The following is a 22,905-nucleotide window of genomic DNA, read 5'->3' on the forward strand; positions in this document are numbered from 1 at the left end:
AACCTTGCAGGAGGAACCCGGGAGCAGGGACAGGAGCCACCAGGCTTGGGCACCTGTTGATGTGCCAGGCGCTCGTTACTGTAGGCACCTCCCGGAGCTAGGGGCTTCAGCTCTCCAGCTGTGTGTGCACAGACAGAGCACCTTGTTGAATGAGCATGCTGCCATTAGCAGTTTTGTCATTATGCACCGGATGTCTGCCTCCCACCTGACGTCCTGCTGACCAGGAGCTGAATTACTTTCAACTTCAGATGCCCTGTGCCAGCACAGTGCTTGCCACATAACCCAAAAAACCCAGTGCCGTCGAGTCGATTCCACATAACGGATGCTTAATAAATGCTTGATAAATGGCTGAGTAAATGAATCAGCTCAAAGCTAAATTACTAAGGAAAATAGAAAAGCAAAAATAAGCACATTCATTACTGAGAAACGTTCTTAAAGTCAACTGAATTACTCTTACTCTGATCTCAACAGTAACTAAGTTAAATCCAATATCTGAAACAAATATTTAGCCATCATATACTATGTGCCAAGTGCTACACTTGGCGCTGAAGTTACAAAGATAAATGTGAATGATCTTGGTATTTTTCCTTACTTTGAGAGCTGAACATTTAAACTACCCACTGCCTTTGAACATTTAAACTACTTAGATGTAAATATGGTATGGGGTAAGAAGGAGAAACAGGGAAGAGAATTTAAAATTCTGAGGATCAAATTATACAGCATTTTGGGACACATTTCTTATGAGACTTACATTTGGAGAGCTCTGTTGGCTGGCCAGGTGTGACAGGAACTCGTGAGTTTATCCTTCCTTTAAGCTAAGGATCCCACAGTGTTGGTGTTTGTCCAGGCTGTCCAGAAATACAGTTTCCATCTGTTTTCTCAGTCAACCTACTGGCAGTGCCCAAATATAGGAAGCAGCCGCTCTGCCATCACTACCCCAGATTCAGGCTCTGCAAATGTCTCTCCTTAAAATGTTGAATCCACAGCAACACCTTCAATCCGGAAAGCAAGGTGGTTAGGTTCTAACTCACTCATCTGAATATGCATGGCAATCCGTGGGGGTTCTGTTAAAATGCAGATTCGGATGCTGGAAATCTGGGAGGGTGTCTGAGATTCTTCCCTTCTAATAAGATTCCTGGAAGATAATCGTGATTGGAGGGCCACAGTGGCAAACACTTAGAGGACTGTGGAAGGCTGAAGGCGGAAGAAGGAGAATACACTTCACCTTCCCTTCACTAAACCCTGACGATAGTAAAAAATTCATAGGGTCCTGTAGTTACGCGATGCTAAGGCATTCGGGTGTTTTCAGGATTAGCTGTCTCAAATAATTTACGAGAATTAAAAATATCATGACATCAAGGACTCTTGCTTACAAAACGTGTTGCAAGCCAGAGGTCAGGTGTCTCTCAGTGCAAAAGGAGGAAGACAAAAAGCCTGAAGTACAAGCGATTTGGGGTGATCAGCCCTCTTCCCTGTTTTGCTTAAGGCAGACACTGCCATTTCCCAATTGTCTTCTGAAGCTGCAGTGACAGTCAATCTCTGATCTTAAACAAGGGGACCCGGTGAACCTTCACCTGGGAAGTCTAGGATTCTTTGGGGCTCGGTTATTAGGGTCAGACAACGGAGATATTCTTCAGGGAGAAAAAGAACGGGCTGAGTCCTGTAAATAAACCTAGGTAAGGATGTCGGCCAGTTTGGCCACCACTTAAAGCTGCTTCTCAGGTATGACCAGGGCCAGTGGTGCCACCGACAGCACAGCAGGTCCACTATGTGGCACGAGCTTCACGATCTAGCGCGGACTCGGATTTGACCATCCATTGGTCAGAGAGGTTGTGAAACCTTCCCAAGATCACACAGCCTAAGGCAAATGGAGGATGTGAACGAACACTGTCCGATGCCATACTCAAACCATAGCAACAACCGCGCAGCGAGAAACTAAACGTAGCCCTTGACAACCTGCAGGCAGCGTTGATCCCGCCCAGCTGGGCCTTTGGACCGCCCCGCAGGGCACGGGGGCAGAGACGGAGAGGAACTGCTTCCGGGAGACCGACCCGAGGCGGGACAAGCACTTCCTGTGCACAAATGAGTCATTCAGGGCAGCTGGCTCACAGCTAAGGACCGGCACGGAGGCCGCATTGAAAGGCTTCCGGAGACGAGAGAGCGCCCCTAGATATCGCCTGATAGCACGACATGAGAAAACTTTGTCCCTTGCCCACAGCCGAAATTCCGGCTTCGAGCGGCCGAGCGGGCGCCGCCATCTTTAGCCCAGTAAGTTAAATGGAGGAGGCGGGGCCGAAGCAGACGCTCGCGTCGGCCCGGTGACGTCACGGGCCGCGCGGGCAGGCAGGCCCCCGACCTCTTCCGCAGGAAGTTCCGGGGCGGGCACGCGTCCAGCTTGGCCGGGCGCTGATAGGCGGAGCCGCGTTGAATGATGGCCCGGCCCCGCCTTCCGAGTAAGGGGCGGTTTTACACGGAGGTGCTGCAGGCTTACATTGGTAGGACCGAGCGCAGGGGCCGGGCGACGGGCGGACTCTGCACCTCCGAGGCTGCTTCGGGGGCGGGCGGTCCGGGTGGGCTGCCTGGAGGCGGTGGCGACCCCAGCCTCGCCTCCTTCAGGCCGCCAGCTGGCATTGGGCCTGCGCGTGGGGGCCCCGGGCCGCGGGGACGCTGACCGCCCCGACCCCCAAACCCCCATCAACAAAAATGAAATCAAAACTGGGGCTCCAGCTTTGCGGAGCGGGGACCCCGATTCTCAGTCTGCGGTGGCTGGGCCTTCCCTCCGCCGCAGGGCCCGGCTGGGTGCAGTGGGAACAGTAGTTTTAGGGGAACCTGAAGGTCACCGAGTCTGTGCCCTTCAGCGCCCAAAGCGAATCCTGGGGGCTTCCGATGGGCAGCGCCGTGATGGCGGGGTTTCATGCAGGCGGTCAAACCGGGCCCACCGAGGCATCCGAGATTGGGTGCACACATAAAGTAGTGCCCATGACATCTCTTTGAGCCTTAATGGCCTTTGCCAGTCATGACCTCAGTCTGTCTTGAGCTTTTGACAATAATATACATTTTATATATGTTTCAGGAATATATATATTTATTATTGGTCATGGTATGCATAATATATGTAGAATTAATACCTGATTGAATAATTGTGAGCATCATTTTTTAAAAATATGGATATTCATAATGAAAATGGGTGCAGGGACCTCTTTGGAATTCATCGCTGCACTTTCAAAGAGCAAATGTGATGTTCACTTGCAATTTGCTGCAGTCTAATAATTTCACGTTTCCACAATAGGAGCAAAAAAAAATTGTTTTAAGAGCAAGAAAAAAAAAAAAAAACCGAAATGTCTTACCAATTGGAATTTATACATCTGTATCTTGCCAAGTAATTAAATAGTGGATGGCAAAATGTATGTAGTGAACAAATATGAAATGTTGTAAAGCCTTTTTTTTTTTTTTTAGTTAAGAGAACTATGTTGGGTCAAGGTGAGAGAGGAAAAAGAATAAGAGAGTGAGTGGTTCCTGAAAGATTCAGGTGTATAATTAGAATTAATTGGGGGGGGGGAACAACCCAACCCTGTTGCCGTGGAGTCGATTCTGACTCATACCAACCCTATAGAACTTAGACTGCCCCATGGGGCTTCCAAGTCTGTAATCTTTAGAGAGGAAACTCTTGTAGTGGTTAAGAGCTACCGCTTCTAACCATGAAGGTGAGCAGTTCAAATCCACCAGGCGCCCCTTGGAAACCCTGTGGGGCAGTTCTCCTCTGTCCTATAGGGTCGCTAAAAGTCGGAATGGACTTCATGGCAACGGAGTAATCTTTAGGGAAGCCGACTGCCACATCTCTGTCCCGTGGAGCTGCTGATGGATTCAAACCGCTTACCTTTTGGTTAGCAGCCAAGTTCTTAGCCACTGCGCTACCAGGGGCCCTTAATTGAAACTACTGTGCTTAAAAGAAAGCCTTGGAGGGAAGATTGGCATAAAACTAAGCATGTGGAATGGTGTTGTGTGCCATGGAGTCGATTTGGGCCCAGGTGACAGAGTAGAAATGCCCCATAGGGTTTTCATGACTGTTTTTTTTAATCTCTACCGGAACAAGTTGCTAAGTCTTTTTCCCCCTGACTGGCTCGGTGGGTTCGTACCAGCCACCTTTCAGTTGTGTACCAACTTACAGCATTTTTATGTGTATTTGTTTTTGGTATTGTCAGTTTTGCAGGTAGAATGAAGCCCATCAATTTATCCTTCGCAGCGTGTGGGTTTCTGGGCATCTACCACTTGGGGGCAGCATCGGCCCTTTGCACACACGGCAGAAAGCTCCTGAAGGATGTCAAGGTCTTTGCAGGGGCTTCTGCGGGATCCTTGGTTGCCACTGTCCTGCTAACAGCGCCAGGAAAAATAGAGGTAATTAAGTCGTAGCTGGCCTATGTTTCTCGTCCAGAAATGAAGACCCAGCTGCAAAGCTGAGTGTTAACTCTGCCAGAATCTGGCAACTCCAGCAGCAGCCCTGTCCCTGGGAAACAGAAAAGGTTAAGACTTTGCTTTCAAAATTTCATCCTTAGGGAGCCGTGCTCTGATTTTGGAAAAGAAGATTATTTTGGGTGTCAGTGAGACAGGGAAATAAAATATGACTCCTGAGTTTTTATTTCGTCTTAAGATTCCAGCTCTGCTTCTTTCAAGGATATTTCTTCTTGACATGACCATGAGAAGAATACAGGGACTATTTTCAAGGCCTCGAAAAGGTGATGGATAACTCTCCTCACTCCTATTTACAAATGGGGTATAAATAAAAACTCAGGCATGAGATTTCTTTCCTTGTTTTGTTCTCACCCTAAGAAAAAAACTCTGAATTCTCAGTAATTTAGCCGGAAGTAATAAAAATAAGCCTTTATCTGGTGATTTTATTTAATGCAGTCAGAGTTTTAAAAATCAGTTTTCTGCTATCTAGACAGTGATTATGCATTCTGTGGCAGTAGGAACAGTTCTGTAGGTGGTGAGTGTTGCATTTGCTAATTACTTACATACTTCAGTGGTTCTGAATAGTAATAAAACAATCAGTGTTTAACCCATTCAGTCCCAGGAGTGAAATTAAATCATTTTAAAACCGCAAAATTGTACACATCAAAATCTTGCCCTTAAATCTCTCGTGAGCTGCGTATGGAAGGGAAACTATACCTGAGGTCAGTTATTCAGAAATTCACTCTTCTTCCTGTTGTGGACTGCCTTGTGTGTCCCCAAAATATGTGTTGCAATCCTAACCACTCTACCTGTCAATGTAATGCTGGTTGGAAATAGGGTTTTTTGTTATGTTAATGAGACCATGCCAGAGTAGGATGTGTCTTAAATCTAATCCCTTCTGAGATATTAAAAGAGCAGATGAGAGCCAGAGGCAGGCACATCCTGGGGCAGACAAGCCTCGTGAGAATGGCCAAGGAACCAAGGAGAGCCCTAGGCTACCCACAAGGAAGGAATCCTCACAACCAACACCTGATTGGACTTTTAGCCTCCAGAACTGTGAGAAAATAAAGTTCAGTTTTTCAAAGCCACCCCATTGTGGTCATTGTGTTACAGCAGGACTAGCAAACTAAGAACTTCCCCGGTATTTATATGGTAGGTTTATAGCGAACTAGAAAAGTGATTAAAAACTGTAGAGATTACACAGGCTGAGAACCCAAGTCAGGAAAAGTATAGGTAAGCTGTAACAAATCCCCCCACCATAGGGATCATAGGTTTTGAATTGCAGGCTAGTTCTTTCTAGAACTTGGTTTTCTTTTCTTTACTTTTTTGAGAGGGGAAGTTTTATTTTTATATAGACATCGTTAAAACTGGAGTAAACCTAGCACTGCAGACAGTTCTCTCCCATGTTAATCCTTTCAGTCACCCTGGGATTTTTGTGTGTGTGTGTGTGTGTAAATATACACAACAAAATATACAGCCATTCAAAAGCAATTTCTACACGTACAGATCGATGCCACTGGTTACATTCTTTACATCGTCTCACGATTCTCACCATCTCCACCCATATTGTTTCACCACCATTGACATAGACTCTGTACCCCTTAAAATTCCAGTCTGTCCTTTAGAGTTCCTGTTGTCAGTCTGAGTGCATATAGATGATTCTTTATAAAAGTGCAGTACTCAAGGCGAACATTCTTTATTGAGCTAAACTGTTGTTTTAGAGATGACTTCATGGGATAGTTTTGGTTCATGGCTTTAAAGTTGTTTCCAGGCAATAGATTCGGGGGTTCCTCCAGACTCAATGTATCCAGTAAGTCTGGGTTCCAATGTGAATTTGAAGTTCTGTGCTACAGTTTTTCTCCTTTTGATCAAGATCCATCCACAGAGTCCCTGATCAAAACGTTTAGTAATGGTAGCCAGGCACCATCTGTTTCTCCTGGTCTCGTGATAGAGGAGGTGGTGGTTCATGGAGGCAGTTAGACCTGTGGATCATTTCTTTCTCCTCCCTGGGTCTACTTTCTCTTCTACTACTCCAGGTGAATGCAGACCAATTGGTTTCCTTTTTTGAGGCAGCCTGTAGGGCTCTCGAGTTCCTAGGATACTGTTTAGTGCAGTCTTTCCTTTAGGTAGAACACATTCTGGGTTTTGGAGTTGGGTAGACATGGCTTCGAATCCTCTGCAAATTTAGAAATGTATTAAGTGTGATTTGGAATTACTGTGATAATATACTGTCTTAGTCATCTAGTGCTGCCGTAACAGAAATACCACAAGTGGATGGCTTTAACAAAGAGAAATTTATTTCCTCACAGTCCAGTAGGCTAGAAGTCCAAATTCAGGGTCTCAGCTCCAGGGGAAGGCTTTCTTTCTCTGTCGGCTCTGGAGGAAGATTCATGTCATCAATCTTCCCCTGGACAAGGAGCTTCTCAGCACAGGGACCAAAGGATATACTCTGCTCCCAGCAGTGTTTCTTTGGTAGTATGAGGTCCCCCCTTTCTGCTGGCTTCCCTTTTTTTTACCTTTTGAGAGATAAAAGGTGGTGCAGGCCACACCTCAGGGAACTCTGTTTACATTGGATCAGGGATATAACCTTAGTAAGGAGGTTACAGCCCCACCCTAATCCTCTTTAACATAAAAATACAATTGCAAAATGGAGGACAACCACACAATACTGGGAATCATGGCCTAACCAAGTTGACATATTCTAATATTCTAGGGGGACACAATTCAGTCTGTGACATATACCTATTTAAAAAAAAACCAAACCCAGTGCCATCAAGTCGATTCAGATGCATACTAACCCTACAGGACAGAGTAGAACTGCCCCATAGAATTTCCAAGGAGCGTCTGGCGATCTTTTGGTTAGCCAGCTGTAGCACTTAACCACTATGCCACCAGGGTTTCTATACCCACTTAGTTCACTACAATTCTGTGGTAGGAAGACATTGACTGGTTTCCCTAAATAGGTTACTGTGAGATATCTGTATTTTCAAGTCTAATGATCTGTTTTTATTTATTGTTCAGTAAGTTGATGATGTGGTCATATTGTGTAATGAATGGTGTTGGCATTAGAGAGAGAGCAAACCTTTTCTGGGAGCTCACATTGGAAGGTACACACCCATCCTCCTTATTTACCCAGGGCATCCTTATTTCTCCTTTTTCAAAACAAATTTTTAACCATTGGAATCAAGGTTACTTTTTTCTTTTCTATGTAGCCTATGCAATACTTCACTAGTAGGATGGCTTTTCTTTTCCTTTTTTTTTTTTAAGCAAATTCTTTTCTACTTAGCTCAGTTCTCGCTGATGGTGTAAGTTCCTGGAGCTTCTCATTGTTGTGACAAATTCAGGAGCAATTAATCCAGTCCTGGGCTTATGCGTGTATAATTAACAGAAGCACCTGATGCCGGGTGTATTTTAGGCGGTAGGCAAATTTAGACACTGATACCTAAGAGTAGAAAGCTGCAAGCTTTGGCTTAGGCCTCACAGTCTGCAAGGCGTGGAGCTAGACAGTCCCTGGATGTCACAAACCAGGTCCCTGGGTGGCATAGCGGTTTGCCGTTGGCTGTTCAAACCCACCCAGTGGCACTGCAGAAGAAAGGCCTGGTGACCTGCTTCCGTAAAGTTACCCACGAAAATCTTAGGGAGCAGTTCTACTGTGTAACGCATGGGGTCTCCATGAGTTGGAATCCACTAGAGGGCAATGAGCTTGCTTTTTTTTTTTTTTTGGTTTGATGCAAGACATAGTGGGGAATGCAGAGTCGTGAGTCCATTCCTCTTCCTTAGTAAGTATACCCCGTGGTGGTATGCTCTGTGTGTGTGTGTGACTAATATCAATACAGGAGAATAGACAAAGTGGGCAGTGTCTTGTCGTTGATTGCCATCAAGTCAACTCCAGCTCACGGCGACCTCTTGTACAACAGTCTTGCACCTTCTTCACGACTTTTGGTATGTTCGAGCCCGTTGCTGTGGCTATTAAGTAGGCAGCCTAGCTTCCTAGAAGTGCACATTTGGGAGGCTGGCACCATGTCTCACCTCGAAGCCTGCAGTGGCTTCCTGGATGGTGAACTAAGTCCACTCCAGTGATCTCCAGTCTGTCCACCTCATAGCAGTTTTCCCCAAAGGGAGATGTGATGATCTCATCCCCCTGCACAAGCCCCACCCCTCTGCTCAGTCAGGATGGAGGCAGATTTCTCAGCGGGCCTCCAAGGCCCAAGGCAATTGCTCTCTTCTTATAGCCCTCAGGAGGAGCCCTACTGGTATGTATATTGGTTAAGTGCCCAGCTAATAACCGAAAGATTGGTGGTTTGAACCCATTAGCTGCTCTATGGGAGGAAAATGTGGCAATCTGCTTCCATAAAGATGACAGCCTTGGAAACTATGAGGCAGTTCTACTCTGTCCTATAGGGTAGCTATGAGTTGGAATCAACTCAACGGCAAAGGGTTTTTCAGCATGTTTTGGGGGTACTTTACAGAACGCCAACGCCCGAGACTAATCTCCAGGACTCTGACTCGGTCACATAAATCATTGTCATCCCTTCTACTATTGCTGCCTCTGGTGGTGCTGTCATTATCTATCAGTGCTCTTGCACAGCTGGGGGCCATGGTGGTTCAGTGGTAGAATTCTCACCTCCCATGCGGGAGACCCAGGTTCCATTCCCGCCCAGTGCACCTCATGGGCACCCACCGCCCCTCTGTCACTGGAGGTTTGCGTGTTGCTAGGATGCTGAACACGTTTCAGCAGAGCTTCCAGACTAAGATGGACTAGGAAGAAAGGCCTGGTGATCTGAAAATCAGTCCATGGAAACCCAGTGGATCACAATTGTCCGACCTAGAACTGATCGGGGGATGGTGCAGGCCTGGGCAGCGTTCGTTCCGCTGTGCGCGGGTTCACCGTGAGTGAAGTCCCACCTGAGGGCAGCTGACAACAGCAACAATTAGAGAGCGACAGACAAAGCGCTCTGAGGTCATGGAAAAGGAGTGAGAGAGGAGGGTCGTCGTGTCGGGTGATCTGTCGAAGAGCGTGCTAATGTAGAATGAGGACTGATTTTCCGGGCACGGGGGAAGGCCACTTGAGATGTCCTGAGAAGAAGAAAGGAATTGGGTGACCACTTAGCTCGCCCGGGGGGGGTCACGTACAGCAGGGGTAGGATTTCTGTGAGGAAGTCGCTCTCTCTGTAGCAGGAACGGTGTGAGGACCGGGTAACCACCTGGGGCTGCACTTACCTGGGAAGGACTGCGGAGCCCTAAGTCTGCAGCTGTGTTGAGAGAGTCCAGGTGTGCTGTGCAATCAGCAAAGGCTTTTGGAACCGGGATGCCATTTTTGACAAAGCATGTTGTTGTTAGTTGCGGTCGAGTCGACTCCGACTCAGGGCTCCCCCGTGTGTGCAGAGTAGAACTGCTACATAGAATTTTTGAGGCTGTGACCTTTTACAAACGGTCGCCTGGCCTTTCTTCCGAGGTGCCTCTGGGTGGGTTTAAACCTCTAACCTTTTGGCTAATGGTGGGGCGCCTAATCACTGGTGGCAACCAGGGACTCCTTTGATAAAGCATAGCCTGATTTATTCACTTTGTTTTTCAGGAATGTAACGAATTCACCTACAAGTTTGCGGAAGAAACCCGAAGGCAGCCTTTCGGGGCAGCAACACCCGGTTATGACTTTATGGCCCGCCTGAGGTACATACCTAGTGTATTTCCCCCAGAAGTCTATGAAGACAGAGTGGGGACGACTTCCTGTATACACTGTGGCAAGCTCAGCTTTGCCTCTCCTGAAATATTTACAAGCTGTTCAATAATTAAAGATGAATAATGCAGTTCGCTTTTTCTTCCTTAGAAGCGGAATGGAGTCGATTCTTCCTCACAACGCCCACGAGCTGGCCCAGAATCGACTCCATGTATCCATCACCAACACCAAGACCGGGGAAAATTACTTAGTCTCCCATTTTTCCTCCAGAGAAGACCTCATTAAGGTAACACAGCTGCAGTTGTTGTTGTTGTTAGCTGCTGTCGAGTCGATTCGGACTCATAGTGACAGAGTAGAACAGCCCCATAGGGTTTCCAGGGAGCAACTGGTGGATTCAAACTGCTGACCTTTTGGTTAGCAGCCAAGCTCTTAACCACTGTGCCACCGGGACTCCATCACTTTCTGTTAGTGGGAAATACTTGAATTTTCCTTGTCTGACAGATTTCCTCCTTACACAGGTTCTGGCTTTCACAGGTTTTACTGTATTTCCTACTAATAGTGAGCATCATCCCATTCTTGAGGCCCACTGTCTTGCCTCGTGCCTGATAGATGATAAGTGCCCAATAAGCGATGTCTCCAATGAACGGATTAACCAGTATCCCTCACGAGCCACCTCAAGACTTGCTGGGCCCCAGAGGCCCCCGAAGGAGCCCTGGTGTTAAGTGCTCAGCTGCTAACCAAACCCTGTACTTGTTCATTGTTTCTCTCGTGATCTTTGACCTCACGCCAACTATGGAAAGCAGGTCCCTGATGCAATTTAGTAGCGATAACAAATAAATAAACCCAAACCAGTTGCCACACAGTCAATTCTAACTCCTGGCGACCTCGTGCGTGTCAAAGTAGAGCTGTGCTCCACGGTGTTCTCAGTGACTCATTTTTCAGAAGTACATCACCAGGCCCCCTCAGGTGGGTTGGAACCCCAGCCTTTCCTGTTAGTAGCCGAGCACCTTAACTATCTGTAGCACTTAGCAATGATAGTTCCTTTTGTATCAATAATAGGCCCTCGCATGCATTTGGCTGATACTTTGCAGTTTGTGTAAGACTTTTATCTATACAAACTCGCTTGACCCTTCAACAACTCTGTAAGTCAAGTAGGACTTTTACTTATTCAATTTCCTAACAGAAGAAGAAACAGGTGGGAAGGTATTAAACGATATGCCCAAGGTTATGCCGATTGCTGAGGAGCCCAGCTGGCTGCTACAACAGTTAAGCCCTTGGCTGCTACCGAAAGGTTGGCAGTTGGAACACACCCAGCTGGTCCCTGGGAGAAAGACCTGGCGATCGCTTCTGTAAAGATTACAGCAGTTCTCTCCTGTCACGTAGGGTCACTATGAGTCAGAATCGACTCGATGCAACAAAACAACAATGTGAACTCCAAGAGTTGGGAAAAAACACAGCAAAACAAACATTCTAGTGAACATTGAAATGGATTGATTTATTTATTGTGTCCCTGATGCTCAAGGACAGTCCTACATCGTAAAGCAACAACTATTTGGGAACAGGTAATGAAACGCCTAAGAACAATGCAAAAAGAGTCTCACTGTCTTTCTAGCTTCAGTGTTTAGACCTTTAGTACACAGCGCGCCATGGAATTCGATTAAAATAACGGGAGTTTGGACCACAGAGAACTCGAGATATGATCAATGACTAACCTCGTATTAGAAAGGGACGTTGATTAAACCTGTTGCCATCAAGTGGATTCCGACTCTTAGCGACCCTATAGGACAGGGTAGAACTGCCCCGTAGGGTTTCCAAGGCTGTAATCTTTACGGAAGCAGACGGCCTCCTTCTCCCACAGAGTGGCTGGTGGTTCAGACTGATAGCCTTTCAGTCAGAAGCCTAGTGCTTAACCCCTTTGCCACCAGGACCCCTTTCCATAAAGATGACTCCCTAGAAAACCCTGTGGAGCAGTTCTACTCTGTCGCTTGGGGATCACCACGAGTCAGAATCGACTTGACAGCGCTCAGCAACAACGATATGGCTGCAAGTGGGAAGTGTTCCTAGAACCCAAGTCTCTTAACTCTTGAATGTTTCATTTTCTCTCTTCCATTATGTTTTGATGCCTTTCTATCCAAACACATTTGAACGTTGTTGGATAAGAGTTCATTATCTCTGGGAAATACTTCGGCGAATTGATGCGCAATTATCAATGCATTTGCTAAGGTGATAGGTTAAACGTTTGTAAGAAAGGGTTGCCATGAGTCAGAAAACACTCAGCGGCAGCTTATAGCAACAACAAGCCAGAAAAGGAGTACTATCCGTAAAAGAGCTGTGCAATTTTTTCTTTTTCCTTTTGCAAGCTTCAGGTGAAACGGAAAAAGCACATTTTTGTATAGCAGCAGCTGATAGGTACGCAGTGAGTGGTAGAAGTTCTACCTGAGTTAGGTCATGTTGTTGTTGTTAGGTGCTGTCCAGTGGATTCCGACTCATAACGACCCCACATGACACGGTAGAGCTGCCTTATAGGGTTTCCTAGGCTGTAATCTTTATGGGAGCAGATCACCAGGTCTTTTCTTCAACAGAGCCACCGATGGATTTGAACAGGCTGACCTTTCATTTAGCAGCCTAGTGCTTACCCATTGTACCACCACAGCTCCTTAAATTACATCACAAATGCTTAGATTTCTGCTCTCATTCAAATGCTATCATTTAAAATACATAATGAAATAGTCAATGGGCACATAAAATTACTTTGGAACTTCACAGATTAGAATATTTGTACTCGGTGTACCAATCAGGCCAACGTCTCACTTACAAATTAAATCGTTATAGCTTAGAAAAAGACATTTCTATAATCTTCTGATAACCTGATTTCGACTTGAACCATTTAAAGGGAAAACCTGGTGCACGCATGCCTGAATTTCACAAATTGTTAATAGTCAATATGGAGACATAAGGCTATGGTGGTTGGAAATAACTCTCTGCTTTGCCTAGCAACAAAACTGTGTGCCATTGTATCGTAAAAGAGGGGAATTCTTCCCTTAGTTACCACCTTCCTAGTGAAATCTTCCCTGCATGGCTTACCCCTTCGTTTATTTAGTATTTACCGTTTATCTTCCTTCATCACCTGGTCCCCCCGCCCCCACCTCCCTCTGTCAGTCTGTCCTGCTGTGGTGGCTTGCGTGTTGCTGTGATGCTGGAAGCTATGCCACCGATATTTCAAATATTGGGAGGGTCACCCACGGTGGACAGGTTTCAGTGGCACTTCCAGACTAAGACAGGCCAGGAAGAAAGGCCTGGTGATCAAAAATCAGCCAATGGAAACTGTACAAATTACAGCAGAACACTGTCCCACGGAGAACTGGAAGTTCTGCCATGTGTATTTCATATACCAGCAGGATTGCTGCAGTAACAAGCACAAACAAGGGTTTTTCTCTAACCCCGTCAGGATAGCAGCCTCAAGTCCGGGAGTTCACACAACACCCGTCCTTCTGACCTGCTGACTCCGCCTTCTCCTACTTGTTTAGAGAATTATCTGGAATGACTGACAGAATTCACAGAATAGTATCTCTACATACCAGGAAGGATACAAATGAAGAGACCCATAAGGCAGGGCCCAGGAGGGGTCCGAGCACAGAACTTCTGTGCCCCCAGGGGACACACTACACTCTCAAGGGCAGAATGTTCAAGCTCTCCAGCCAGAATCTCTACTGAGCCCCCATCTCAGAAGAAAGACCTGGTGATCTGCTTCCAAAAATCAGCCTTCGAAAACCTTATGGATTACGACAGAATCCATTTACTTGCTTGCTTTGGACACGTCATCAAGAGGGATCAATCGCTGGAGGAGGACGTTGTGTCTGGTGAAGCAGAGGGCCAGCGGGACCAAGGGAGACCCTCAGTGAGATGGACTGGCGCAGCAGACACACGGGTGGACTCAAGCATGCTGGTGATCGTGAGGCTGGTGTAGGACCAGGCAGCGTTTTGTTCTGTGGTACATAAGGTTGCCGTGAGTTGGAACCAACTTTAAGGCAGCTGTGTATGTGTCTGTCTGTATCTATTCATCAACAGATTTATCTTTTTTTTTTTAATTTTTATTGTGCTTTAAATGAAAGTTTACAAATCCAGTCAGTCTCTCGTACAAAAATTTATATACGCCTTGCTGTATACTCCTGATTGCTCTCCCCATAATGAGACAGCACATTCCTTCTTTGCACCCTCTGTTTTCGTATCCATTCAGTCAGCTTCTGACCCCCTGTGCCCTCTCATCTCTTCTCCAGACAGGAGATGTCAACATAGTCTCATGTGTCTACTTGATCCAAGAGGGTCACTCCTTACCAGTATCATTTTCTATCCCATTGTCCAGTCGAATCGCTGTCTGAAGAGTTGACTTTGGAAATGGTTCCTGTCTTGGGCTAACAAAAGGTCTGGGGACCATGACCTCTGGGGTCCCTCTAGTCCCAGTCTGACCATTAAGTCTGATCTTTTTACGAGAATTTGAGGCCTGACATCCCACTGCTCTCCTGCTCCTTTAGGGGTTCTCTGTTGTGTTCCCTGTCAGGGCAGTCATTGGTTGTAGCCGGGCACCAACCATCTAGTTCTTCTAGTCTCAGGCTCATGCAGTCTCTGGTTTATGTGGCCCTTCCTGTCTCTTGGGCTCATAATTACTTTATGTCTTTGGTGTTCTTCATTTTCCTTTGCTGCAGGTAGGTTGAGACCAATCGATGTATCTTAGATGGCCTCTTGCTAGCATTTAAGACCCCAGATGCCACTCTCCAAAGTGGGATGCAGAATGTTCTCTTAATAGATTTTACTATGCAGATCTATCTTTTATCCACCTCATCTATCCATTTCATCTATCTGTCTATCCATCCATCCACCTTCCTCCAGTAGAATGTAAACTCCAAGAGGGCAGGTATTTCCTCTTGTGTTGTCTACTGCCGTGTCTCCAACACCGGGCACAGTGCTGGTCCCAAAGTCGGTGCTCCATCAGCATGTGTTGCAAGAATGAATATGAATTTATAAATGAATGAACTAAGGTGGTATCTATTACAATAGCTTAATTTAAAAAGAGAAAAGGTGCTGGCTCCTTCACGTGAAATGACCTGACCAAAATCATGGAGCTGGTTGGTGGCCCCACACCACGGCCATCCGGGGCTACAGCACTCTGCTCTGATCACGCTCTGTCCCGGAAAAATGGCCTCCCTCTCCATTCCCCCATATGTGCACATCCTAATCCCCAGAACCTGCGAAGGCCTTATTACCTTACGTGGCAAAAGGGCTTTTGCAGATGAGATTAAGGGTTTGGGAGATCATCCTGGATTATTCCATGGAGCCATGCTAAGCATGTGGGTCCTTAAAAAGGGAGGACTGTCCTGGCCGTGATCAGTGAGGTGTGGCAGTGTGAGGAGGATTTGACACACTATTGCTGGTTCTGAGGTATAGGACCAGAGCAAGGACCGAAGAGAGACCCCTAGGTAAGGACAGCCCCTCAGCAGACAGCCAGCAGGAAATGGGGACTTGAGTCCTATAGGCACAAGAAACCAAACTGTCAACACCTGCTTGAGCAAGTTAATGGACCTGTCATGGGTTGAATTATGTCCCCCCAAAAATGTATCTATTTGGCTGGGCCATGATTCCTGGTATTGTATGATTTTCCTGTATGTTGTAAACCGTGCCTGTATGATGTTAATAAGGGAGGATGGGCCACAGTTGTGTTTGTGAGGCAGGACTCAATCTACAAGATTGGTTGTATTTCGAGTCAGTCTCTTTTGAGATGTAAAAAAGAGAATCAAGCAGAGAGACAGGGGGACCTCATACCACCAAGAAAGCACTGCCAGGAGCAGAGCACATCCTTTGGACCTAGGGTACCTGTGCGGAGAAGCTCCTAGTCCAGGGGAAGATTGATGAGAAGGCCTACAGAGAAAGAAAGCCTTTCCTGGAGCCCATGCCCAGAATTTGGACTTTTAGCCTACTTTACTGTGAGGAAATAAATTTTTCTTTGTTAAAGCCATCTACTTGTGGTATTTCTGTTATAGCAGCACTAGATGACTAAGACAGGACTCTCCTCCAGAGCTCTCAGGAAAGAACACAGCCCTGAGGCACCTGGATTCTGTCCAGGGAGACCCATACAGACTTCCGACCCCCAGAACTGTGTGATAATACGTTTGCATTGTTTTAAGCCTCTAAGTCTGTGATCACTTGTTATAGCAGCAATAGAAAACCACTGCAGCGCATAAACATGATTTTTTTTCCTACTTCCTTTGTTTTGGATAATAACTATTCAGAGAACTGGTGTAATTACTTGAGTTCACTGAACAGATGAGAAATAGTTGACAGAAATTTGCAACTCCTTGTAAGGAGAATATTGAATAATTAACACTTATCCTGGGTAGTATAAGAAGCACTGTAGACATTTAGTACAAGAAAAATTTAACCTTTTTCATAACTAAAACAAGACGGGTGAGTTTTGGCTATTAAAAAAAATTATAAATACAAGTGTGGAATGCTCAGGGAGAAAGAATAAAAGTGGGTGAAGAATAGGAGCAAGGGGGAAAAGAAAATCACCAAAGTGAAAGAAAATGAACCCTCCTTCTGTGTAGGGAGCCCCGTTGGCGCAATGGTTAAAACGCTCGCCTGCTAACTGAAAGGTCAGTGGTTCGAACCCACCCAGTGGGTCTGTGGGGGAAAGACTTGGTAACCTGCTCCCGTAAAGTTGACAGACTAGGAAATCCTATGGTGCAGTTGTACTCCGTCACGGGGAGTTGCTATGAGTCAGAATTGACTACAGCAGCTGACAACCACAACTCCTTCCAGGGGTGACACTCGTGAACATGAAGAGAAAAGGCCAGTCAGGGACGTGCTGTCGGAGGGGGTTCTGTGCCCAGAGGGTTATGCTGACTGCACTGGACACAGGCAAGGAAGAAGAGAAAGCTACCTGCAGGACTTTCCCTTGCATGGAGACTGGAGGGCCCTGAGTTGCAGACCCCAAGAATGGAAGCAGCCAGCGATGTGTGACTCTGAGACCCCCAAGGGATTTGCAGACCTGCCCTGGACACACAGCCCTGGGTCAATGTCCAGTATGTGTTGTGCATAGGCTGCCATGCCTTGGGGGCCAACTAGACAACACCTATCTCTTCAGAAGGAAACACACAATCAGGAAATGCGAGTGAACTTTAATATTAGCCTTCAGCAAAAAACCAAGAAAAAGCGCAAACCCGTTGCCATTTATAGTGACCCTTTTTTTTATAGGACAGAATAGAACAGAGTTTAAGATGGGTCATGATCTTGGAAAGACTGGAGGAGATAAACTTGAATCTGTCTTCGAATTCCTGTGTAAGACACCAGCATGTTCTGTGTACGCAGCCAGATTCTCAGCAAGCTCCACAGTAAATTTCAGGCACAAACGAAGCTCGTGGAGAATTTATTCTCTAGGGAATCTCGGCCACATGATTTTCTAAACACGCCTTTTCTAGAAAATGTAAAATGAAAAGAAAGAGTTGGAATGTGCATTGAATATGTACTTGGCAATGTTTTATACAGTGGCTCCAGGAAATAGCTTTTATTGTTGTCATTGCATATTTAGTGAGAATAAACAGAAATGGAATTAACGGGCTAACGTGTGTATAATGTTGAAAGCACTGGACCAGGTGATGGGGCGTGAATGGTAGGTCACTGCTTTCTAGAGCAGTTTCTCAACCTTAGCATCACTGACCTTTAACTAACCTGTTGCCATTGAGTCGACTGCGGCTCATGGCAACCGACTGTGTGTCAGAGTAGAACTGTGCTCCATAGGGTTTTCAGTGGCTGATTTTTTGGACGTAGATTGCCAGGCCTTTCTTCCTGGGGCACCTCTGGGTGGACTCGAAGCTCCAGCCTTTTGGTTAGCAGCCAAGCACATTCACCATTTGTACCACCCAGGGACTGTCATAGGGACTGCCCTGTGCATTGTAGGATGTTCAGCAGCATCCCTGGCCTCCACCCACTAGATACCAGTAGCATCCCCTTCTCAAGGTGTGACAACAAAAAAAATCTCCAGACACCACCAACTGTGTCCTGGGGACACCTACGCCAGCACTTTTAGAACCACTACTCTAGATGTGGGGCCCCTGGGTGGCGCCAAAGTTCAAGTGCTCAACTGCCTACCTAAAGGTTGGTGGTTTGAACCCATCTGATGGCACCGAGGAAGAAAGGCCTGGCAAGCTGCTTCCATAAAGGTTGCAGCCAAGAAAACCCTATGGAGCAGTTCTACCCGGTAACACATGGGGTCGCCATGAATGGGAGTGGACTCCATGGCAACCAGTTGGCTTTTTTTGGCTCTGGATGCATTGAAGTTTGTTGATAAGGTAAGTCTCACTGAGAAGACAGTGAGATGTAATAAAAGTACGCGTTTAGGCGCAGTATTTGCTTACGTGCCCTTAGGATGTCAATCTTTATCTCCTTCCTTAGAAAATCCTATTTGCTCACCATAAAATGGCAGCAAGCTGACTACACATGAGGAAAGCCGCTTAGTCCGTAAATACCCAAAGCTAATTTCCCTCGTAAACTTAGTTTGGTATACAAATCATCAGCCCGTATAAAAGGGGAGAATAAGATATGACAGAACAAATACATTGATTTGGAGGAGGGGCAGGGATGTTCCAGCTCACTGCACTTTTCATATCCTTTAGGAGGACTCTCACTGCTATTATCTGCAGGAAAGTAATTGGATAGCATTTTTCATCCAAACACCTCCAGCCAATTCCAAGCATTAACTTGTGAACTTCACATTATACTTCAACACAGAGGGAAAATAATCTTGGTTCTAAGGGCAGTGATTTTTTTCGCAGGGCACATATGTCTTTGCGGCATAATGAAATAAATTGTTATTTATAGTGTCTTTGGTCCTTTAAAGAACTCTAAGTACTGTAATTTCGCAAAATGTGTACTATCCACAAATTATTCCAGTTATTTCTGTGGTGGAAAGTTGCATTTGCTAAATAACTTCATTAAATAGCTGCATTGTGCTTGCAAAATGTGCCTAGAGTCCCTAATTGTCTTCTTTAAAAGAGTAGCCAATTGATGATAGGGCCAAATATAGTTAGGGTAAATGCAATTACCTTGACTGTAAACAAACTTTCTCTAAAAAAATACCCGTTGGCCCATGCTGTCACTGCTGCAAGTCAGCTTGGCCGCTGAAGTATGCTGGCTGTCCATTGGCAGTCCCCCCATTGATTGGCTAACTAGCCTTCAATCAGTTGCCGATGGCGATGCTCAGTTGTACTTTGGCTCCTTGTGAAATGGGCTCATTTAATGTGACGTCATACCATTCTATCATGGTGCCCATTTAAAGCCAAGATATTGAGATGGATGCCTTAGCAAGGTAATGTGTCTGCATGGACTCCTTATAAACATTTGACGCATCTTACTCAAGGTTATCATGGCACCTTTGAGAAATATAACTAAATAAAGAAGGCATACGTAAAAGCAGCTGCTTTCCCCTTCATTCCTGCCATGGAGAAGGGAGCAAAATATACAGGAATTTGTGGAGTACCTGCCCTTTAGACGGAATATAAACAACAACAACAACAACAACAAAATTAAAAACAGCTTCCCTCCAGACGACCTCAGCTCTTGGCGACCTCACGTGTGTCAAAGTAGAAATATGCTCCATAGGGTTTTCAGAGGCTGATTTTTCTGAAGTAGATTGCCAGGCCTTTGTTCCGAGGAGCCTCTGGGTGGACTCGAACCTCCAACCTTTTGGGGAGCAGTGGAGCATGTTAACCATTCACCACCTGCGGACTCTAAGTATAAATCGGTTGCTGTTGAGTTAAATTCCAACTCACAGCGACTCTATAGGACAGAGTGGAACTGCCCCACAGGGTTTCCAAGGAGAAGCTGGTGGATTTGAACTGCTGACCTTAACCGCTGTGCCTCCAGGGATCAATGTAAATGGTGCAGAAATAAACATGGCAAGAAATGGGCTCCAGCTGTGTCGCATCGCAACTCAGGATTTTCCTGTAGAAATTGCGTTATACTGCTGAGTGGGCCTATAATTTAGTTGCAGCTCAGAATAAATAGGTTCTTTGAGAGCTGACCTCAAAAACCATACCTATAATATTGTTTCTTTGAGGAAAATGCCTTCTGAGTTCTCCATAATTCTGAACGGATGAGTTTTGAGGCTGCGATCCATTTCTGAATAAACAAGTTGGGGGAAAAAAAACCATGAAATCTGACAACAAACAGTCATAGAGTCTTTGCTCATCAGCTGAAAAATTGTAGCTGAAATACTCAGTATCTCATGCCACATCTCGTCAAATAGAACGCCAGCAATGGGGAAACGGTGCCGCAAAGAAAAAGACGGAAGTTTCACAAAAGCTGCTGGAACCCAGATTCTTGCATTGGAAGGAATGGTTGTTTCCTGAATGGGAATCTTTTTTGACTTTCAAATGGAAGATGAAGTATAATTGGTGTCCCTAACTACCACCGCCAGGCGCTCCTCGGAAACTCTGTGGGGCAGTTCTACTCTGTCCTATTGGGTCGCTATTAGTCGGCATCAATTCGATGGCACTGGGTTTGGTTTTTTGTTTTTGAACTGCCACCGCATCGTTACACGTCCTAACCGAGTGACTAGGACATAAAATGTGTTGCTCTTGCAGCAACAGCCTGCTGACGTCAGATAGAGCACCCCTGAGCGGCACGGTAATAGGCGGGGGGCTTGGTCTTTAGAAAACAAGAGTTCAGTTTTAAAGTGATCTTACAGTATGTATTAAAACGAAGAAACTCAACCCTGTTGCTGCTGAGCCGATTCCAACTCATGACCACCCGTGTGTACAGAGTAGAACTGCACTCCACGGGGTTTTCAATGGCTGTGATCTCTCAGAAGCAGATTGCCAGGCCTTTCAAAGAATCTCTGGGTAGATTCGAACTGCCAACTTTTTGGTCAGTTGCTGAGTGTTTAGCTGCTTGAGCCATGCAAGGAAGCCACAGTATATGTTACAACATTTTAAATCATTTGTATGTATCCATCCTTGCTCAGGCATTTAGACTTTACTTAAAACTTTAATGTGGTTGTCTAAAATTGAAACGCTGATTTTACTCTGGCGAAGTTGGTTGATTCAGAGAGCATTGTCTGATACCTGTCTCTTTAGGGTCCTTTCAGATATTAAAAATGCTATTTTTTTATTTAAGTACCTGCAGTTGTACATTTAAGGAGCCCTGGTGGCTCAACAGTTAAGCCATCAGCTGCTAACGGAAAGGTTGGTGGTTCGAACCCACCCAGGGGCTCTGAGAGAGAGAGACCCGGCGATCTGCTGACATAAAGATGATAGGGTAGGAAGCCCTGTTCTGTCACAGGCAGTCACTGTGAGTTGAAAATTGACTCAAAGGCACCAAATAACAACAACAATTGTGCTTTTGAAGTACATGGAACTTATTTATTTGTGTTTTATGGTAAAGACTACATGAAATATATAATGTGAAGGCTAATGCGTGTATTCATGACCCGTTCCTTTGTTTTCTGCATCCAGGTTCTCTTAGCCAGCAGCTTCGTGCCGGTGTATGCAGGCCTAAGACCGGTGGAATACAAAGGCCAGGTAACGCTGTTATAACCGAAGGCTCGCCGGCGATTCCCACATGAATACATTCCCTTTGCCCGATCCGATTCCGTAATTTTTCTGGTGATCCAAATCAGGTTATAGAATTTTTCATAAATCATTTTGTTCCTGTTTTACAGAAGATGAGATCAAGTCAGGGACTGTGGCAACTTATCAAGATAGAGTGGGAATAATTGACTGGGATTTTGAAACCTTTCTTTTGAAATCTTTATCTTTTTTTTAAACAAGTAAAACACTTTTCCTCCCCTTGATGTTGTTGTTGTTAGGTGTCATTGAGTAAATTCCAACTCAGCGACCCCACTGGCAGAGTAGACCGTCCCCACAGGGAGTCCTAGGCTGTAATCTTTCAGGAGCAGGTTGCCAGGGCTTTGGTCCCTTGGAGCTGCTGGGTGGGTTCAAACTGCCAACCTTTCAGTTAGCAGCCGAGCTCATAACCACTGCACCACCAGGACTCCCTTATCTTGACCTAATCAAGTCTTATTCCCGGCCCCTTCCAGGAACTGCTAAAAGCAGAAGTGTGCCGTCAGGGCGGGAAAGGCGTGGGCTGGCCACGTACCTGGCCTCCCCCCAGTAGTGCTATACTGCGTTGTCATTCTGGCCCACCCACGGGACCTCGCCTGCTGGGCAGGGTTCCTCTTCTCCCTGGTTCTCCTTCATGGCTCCAGCTCCCGAGCTCGGTTTATCACTGGGGGGCTAGAGCGTGTTTTATGCAAGGAGAACGCCCTCTTTGGGGATTGGCGCTTAAGGCAGAATGCAATATCTTTTAGGGAAATTACGGTGGCCATCAGTTGACCTCTGTTCCCAGTGCTGCCCAGAGATCCCTGAGCCAGCTCCACTTCGAGCTCTGCATTGTGTTTGCTCTAAAAGTTCGCCCCCCTCCCCATGCTCGCTCCCCCAGTACAGATGGTGAGGTGTTCGCCTGCTAAACGAAAGGCTGGGGGCTCAAGAGCCCACCCAGCAGGACAGCAGAAGAAAGACCTGCTGATGTGTTTCCATAAAGATCATAGCCTAGGAGGCCCTGTGGGGCAGTTCTAGTTTGTCACATGGGGTCACTATGAGCTGGGATCCACTGGGCAGCACACAATAACAAACAGATTTAACACATGGTGTCCCTAGCTGGTAACCGAAAGGTTGGTGGTTCGAGTCCAGCCAGAGGTGCCTCAGAAGGAAGGCCTGGCAAACTACTGC

General features: G+C 46.1%; 1 protein-coding gene and 1 long non-coding RNA gene across 13 annotated transcripts in view; one reads left to right on the forward strand and one right to left on the reverse strand.

Moving 5' to 3' along the window:
* LOC126069201 (uncharacterized) overlaps positions 1 to 2,086 on the reverse strand; it is a 469,916-nt gene extending 467,830 nt beyond the window's left edge. For both annotated transcript variants that reach the window (XR_007515880.1, XR_007515879.1), the window contains exon 1: positions 752 to 2,086. This is a non-coding gene — a long non-coding RNA (uncharacterized LOC126069201). The remainder of the gene's footprint in view (positions 1 to 751) is intronic.
* A 98-nt stretch (positions 2,087 to 2,184) lies between these two features.
* Positions 2,185 to 22,905, forward strand: part of PNPLA4 (patatin like phospholipase domain containing 4) — a 265,224-nt gene continuing 244,503 nt past the window's right edge. For 9 of the 11 annotated variants that reach the window (XR_007515875.1, XR_007515876.1, XM_049872309.1 and 6 more), the window contains exons 1-5: positions 2,185 to 2,268; positions 4,203 to 4,395; positions 10,025 to 10,119; positions 10,277 to 10,412; positions 21,631 to 21,696. Coding sequence is in view for 8 of the 11 variants with exons in the window: in XM_049872309.1 (XP_049728266.1) it covers positions 4,216 to 4,395; positions 10,025 to 10,119; positions 10,277 to 10,412; positions 21,631 to 21,696 (477 nt within the window). In the remaining 3 variants the exon portion in view is untranslated. Of the gene's footprint in view, positions 2,269 to 2,444; positions 2,496 to 4,202; positions 4,396 to 10,024; positions 10,120 to 10,276; positions 10,413 to 10,644; positions 11,689 to 21,630; positions 21,697 to 22,905 lie in introns of those variants that run through there. The other 2 variants (XR_007515877.1, XM_049872304.1) reach the window with 2 other exon arrangements.

The sequence above is a fragment of the Elephas maximus genome, chromosome X, assembly GCF_024166365.1.
Source record: "Elephas maximus indicus isolate mEleMax1 chromosome X, mEleMax1 primary haplotype, whole genome shotgun sequence".
Classification (NCBI taxonomy): domain Eukaryota; kingdom Metazoa; phylum Chordata; class Mammalia; order Proboscidea; family Elephantidae; genus Elephas; species Elephas maximus.